This window comes from Chenopodium quinoa, unplaced genomic scaffold, assembly GCF_001683475.1.
Source record: "Chenopodium quinoa cultivar QQ74 unplaced genomic scaffold, ASM168347v1, whole genome shotgun sequence".
Lineage (NCBI taxonomy): Eukaryota > Viridiplantae > Streptophyta > Magnoliopsida > Caryophyllales > Amaranthaceae > Chenopodium > Chenopodium quinoa.
The window spans coordinates 1650016-1655354 of NW_018745248.1; the positions used below are offsets into that span (position 1 = coordinate 1650016).

General features: G+C 38.8%; 1 protein-coding gene across 1 annotated transcript; it reads left to right on the forward strand.

Annotated features, from left to right (window-relative positions):
* Positions 1 to 507: 507 nt before the first annotated feature.
* Positions 508 to 1401, forward strand: LOC110711281. The gene has a single exon (XM_021889660.1). The coding sequence runs from the start codon at positions 508 to 510 to the stop codon at positions 1399 to 1401; it is 894 nt and encodes a 297-aa protein (XP_021745352.1).
* Positions 1402 to 5339: the final 3938 nt, after the last annotated feature.

Sequence of the window (5339 nt, forward strand, 5' to 3'; positions counted from 1 at the left end):
CAAATTACTCCAACGACTCAAAGCCAAGGTGATGATTTCTATGCTCAACAATCCCAATTGAATAGGCTAGAGAATTTCATGATGGCTCAATCCGAGAAGTTAAATGAATTCACATTGTCTTGTAACAAAATGTTTGAGGTCCTATTTACTCATGGAAAGATGCTTGAGAACCAAATCAATGAACTGGCCATCCCTTTGAGAGATTGTGCTAGTCCTCTTTCTTTACCCTCAGAAGAAGTTGACTCTAGGGAACCGATGTGTGCTATGACCACTAGGAGTGATAAGGTCCTTAAAGAGAGTGTTCCTAGGAAGAGTAAGGAGAGTGAAAAGGAGAGTGATTCGAATGAGGGGAATAAGCATGAAGAGCCTAGCAAGATGAGTGAGGATTCCAATGATAAGCCTAAGGAGAAAGAGCGAAAGAAAGATTAGGTTTACAAACCTTGACTTCCTTACCCCCAGAAGCACAATAGGTATAAATTGGATGAGCAATTTGGAAAATTCATCGAGATGCTTAAGCAACTTCATCTTACTCTTCCTTTCACCGATGTGGTAGAACAAATGCCAAACTATGCTAAGTTTATCAAGGAAATTTTGAGTGGTAAGAGAGATTGCAATATGGTGGAACCGGTGAATTTGGGGGAGTGTTGTAGTGCCTTTATTCATAATGACTTACCCCAAAAGTTGAAAGATCCCGGAAATTTCTCCGTACCTTGCAAAATCAAAGGAAAACTGTTCCAAAATTCCCTTTGTGATCTTGGTGCTAGTGTTAGCATCATGCCTTATTCCGTTTTTATGAAACTTAAGCTAGGTGAACTCCTTCAATCCAACATGACCCTTCAATTGGCCGATCGGTCTATTAAGTTTCCAAAGGGGAGAGTTAAGGATGTTCCTCTCAAGATAGGAGAGTTCACCATTCCCGTTGATTTCATTGTGCTTGATATAGCAGAAGGTGACCATATCCCTATCATCTTAGGAAGACCTTTCTTAGCCACTTCGGGAGCCTTAATAGATGTGAAAGGACGTCGTATTACCTTGAGATTTGGTAAGAATGAGGAAAGTTTTGAGCTAAAACCAATGCATGAGTCTTTGTCTCTTGTGAAAGGGATTATGTGTGTTAATTCCCCTCACCCCATTTATAATGTATGCATGATTGATTCTTCAACTAACGGTTTTCTTGAGAATTGTGATGATGTGCTTTTGAGTTGTGATTGCAAGAAGGTTAGTGAAAAGAAAACGAAGCTTCCCAAGCTTATGGACGAGGAGGAAATTAACATTCCTCATTGGTTTGAGCTCTACCCTCAGGAGGAGGACGATGACCCCAAAAGTGTGGATGGTGTGAAACCATTTACAAAGAGGAATAAGGCAAAGAAAAGAGCACGAGCTTGTAGGAAAAAGAGATAGAGAATGAGATTATGGAAAGAGAGGCTTGCTTTTGAGGAGTTATTGAATGATGTTTCATCAAACAACAATGAGAAGTTGCTAGAAGTTGAGGAGAAATTTGCTCTTTCCGCCATTTTAAAGAAGGTGGTGTTCTTTGACCCTCCATGATTTGGAGGAAGGGTCGAGCTTAGGACCATAAGCAAGCGCTTCTCGACAGGCAACCCAGATATCTCTAACTTTTCTTTTTAATTTTTAATTTTCTTATTTTCCCTTCTTTTAGTTTCTTTTCCTTCACTTTTCTACTTGTTTGGATTTGTAGGTTGGATTCTTGGGATTGGATTTCATCAGGTGTGCATGAGGAATGAGAAGGTGTTTTGTGGTTTTTGATGTGATTACACTCGATATCATTGAAATTTTAGGAAAAAGGGTAAGAATTTTAGTGAGGTAAGATAGGGAATTTTGTGCTTTAAAAGTTGAAGGATGTTTTTTTTGGTGGGTTCATGTGGTGCTACCATTATTTTGGGATTTTGAACCTACTAAAATGGGGTTTTGCTACTTCCTATGTAGGTGTTTATCATCATCATTATTTGTGTACCCACCAATAATGAACGCACCAAAGATTTAAAAAAAAAAGAAAAGAAGAGAAATCGGGCAAGGCCAGGTGCGAGCGCTCACGCATATAGTGCGACCGCGCACCTGGCTAGTGCGGGCGCGCCAAGGCATTGTGCGGCTGCACCCCCTTCCATGCCACCTTATCTTCCCCTTCCTTCTTTCTTTTTTCATTTCCCTTTATTTCCTCCTTCTACTTTCGACCCTCATCATCCTCAAACTCCCAAAACTGCACCAAGTCCCTTTGAATCCAAATTTTGTAGTCTAAGTGTCTTTTAGTTAGATTGTAGTTTAATTGGTTACTTGGTTTTTCTTTTCTTTCTTTTTAACTCTTTGTTAGCTTAGTTTAGTGTTCCTTTGTAGTTTCCTTTTCTTTTCTTTTGTTTTGTAGTTACTAACCTTTTCCTTTATTTATAGCTTCTTTTATTTTTCTTGTTCTCACATGGCTTTTTGATGATTCTTACGATTTTGGAGCGCAACGAAGGTTGTTCTTTTCTATCGCCTTTGTTTATTATGCTAAGCATGGATAGCCCAGTGAGACCTTTCTAATTTTTTTATTTATTTTCTTTGGATGCATAGATTAGGTTTAGTTTAGGGGAAGTTGAACGGTTCGAGGATGATTGCTTGTTAACACGTAACGTGTTTGGGATCGTTGACGATGTTGTCATTCGATCACTTGTATGTCGATTGGGATATATGTGCTTAACTCGCTTTCTAGTTCCTTTCTCCATTTTTCCTATTCTTTCTTTGTCTACGGCTTTCCTTTTCTTTTCTTTTCCTTTTATTTTTCTTTTCTTTTATTTTTCCTTTGTTTATTTTGAGGCTTGTTTTTCACCCTTTTTTGTTTTCCTTATGAATTGGACTTTGTCTTTTGAATGATTTTCTTCCTAGGTAGTAAAGGTATGCATGGCTTGAGACTATGCTTGGTTGACTCTAGGATAGGTGTATGCTAGGGTAGTTGGTTTGAACTAGGAGGATCATGAAGCCGAATTCTACTTGTTTGTGGCATGCTGGTAGTTGCTCCCTATGGTCGATTTGACACCACTAGTGAGTTTTTGCTACATCCATGTGAGGTTCATCGTTTTTCAAGCCTTCAACCTATCTTGTATGAGCAGCGTGGATCCTTGACTATTGCAAACCTAATCTATAAAGCTTGATTTATGATTCTTAAACCCGAGACTGAGCTATCTAGGGAGGACAAAGGCACCTTTTTCGGGGTGGTATTTTTCATTTTTAAGATAGTTTGTTTCATCTTTGTTTTTGGGTTTACATTTGCCCTCTTGCAACCATTTGAGCCTATTTCCTTCTTTTCAAGCCACATCTTTAGATCTTTGGCCTTTTGTTTCATTTTCTTTCATTTCTTGTTTTTGTGAAGCAATTGATCATTCTTGACGGAGTTGTGGTGATATAGGTTGGATATGTGGTTAAATTGATGCAAGCTTGTGATTTCATCTTCTTTGTGAATAATGGAAAATGAGAATGAGTAAAAGCGATCCGAATTTGGAAAAAAACAAGGACAAAGCAAAGCATAACAAAAAAAAAATGATTGAAAAAGTGAAAAATTCAAAACTATTTTGATGTATTCTTTTCTCCTTCTAAGCATTGAGGACAATGCTTCATTTAAGCTTGGGGGAGAAGCGTTTACGCTTTTTGTACTTATATTTGTGATTTATAGTTTTGAATAAGCTTGGGGGTGTACGTATTTTTGTTTGGATTGGTGTTTACTTGATTGTGATTCTAAGAAAGGGCCCGTTCTTTGCTTCACTATTAGGAAAACCACCAAATTTCAAATTTTAGCCTACCTTCACCCTTTATGCCCTTACGTTACAACCTTTGGGAAATCCCTTTTGACCTAGAAGTTGAGTCACTATTCGGGGGAGGGAATCATGGGTCATTGCCTAAGGAAAGGGGATGCATAGTCAAGATGTCGAGTTGCCTAAATAAATCTTTTTCTTTTCCGGTTCCTTCGAGGAATCATTGGTATGCTCACTAAGGGGAGATTTGAGACTAGTGGGGAGAACGCGGTAAGATCGTTTGGGATGAACGTGGATTGTGATGTCTAGTTCCTATGCCTAGCATACCCTATGTTTCAATCAACCTTGAATATCTTGAAAATTGCATACCTTGATTGCTTGAGAAAGATTTTCATTCATTTGCATTGTAGTCTCTTTGTAAGTCCATTTCCCAAAGGTTTTGTTTTCCTTTTCCCTTTTCTTTTCTTTTTATGGTTTTGCCTCTTTGATGTTGGGGGAGAGTTATGGTTAAACTCTTAGGATACACTTACGAGAGCATTACTCGTCCTCTAAGGCGATCTAGGGGTTTAAAATGGCTCGTTGTAGCTAAAAACTACCGTGATTCCTACGACAGTGAGTCTTAGTGTATATTCTAATCTTGAGTCGTTCTTTTTCTTTTTGAATAAGTCTTTCATCCTTATTCTTTCTTGCTTTGTTTTGCTCGAGGACGAGCAAAAGTTTAGCTTGGGGGAATTTGATGAGTGTCATTTATGGCACTCATTTGGCCTCTTTTAGGATAATTTTCATACTATTTTATAGCCCTTTTCCTTAGTTTTTCCTTAGTTTTGTTCTTTATTTCGTTAGTCTGTGTTTTCCATAGTTAGTTTCCTTATTTTGTGCATTTCTTTGTTTATTTGCTCTTTTTCCCTTTTATATGTTTGTTTTCATTTGTTTTTAGGTTATGATAGTGTTTCCAAGGATTCCCGAGCCTTCCTCTCATATTTCTCATCAATTTGGATGCCTCATGTTGGCCTTTTGGAGCTTCAAGTTTGAAGGAACGCAAGGAGCAAGTCAAGAGATCGGTGCACGTAACCGCTAGGGGTATTATCTTTTCCATTAACCCACAAAAATATCCATTTCAAGATTGCCAACCTTAGTGTTCATTATCATCACCAAGACGAGCGCACGAGGATGAGCTAGGTCGAAGAAAGAGAGGAAGTGCCCTGCTGCGAGGTGCGGGCGCGCACGCAGGTGGTGCGGGCGCGCCATATGCAGGTGCGGGCGCGCCATGTGCAGGTGCGGGCGCACCTCCTCTTGCCCCTGTTCCGTACCCATTTTCCCGCTGCCGCACCTCTTCCTTGATGCGACTATGCCTTCCGGGGTTTCTTTTGGACGATCTAACTAACTCTTCTTTTGTAGCTTTCCTATATATAGTTTTTCCTTTTATTTTTAGGAAGAGAATTAGAATCGAATTAGTTTAGTTTTATATTTTTAGAGAGAGAAACTCTAGATTTTTAGAGAGAGAATTTCATGGTGGATTGTTATTGATTGAAGATTTCTCCATTTTCTTTGATCTTTGATCAAGTTTGTAAGGATTCCTTTTCTTTAATTCAATCT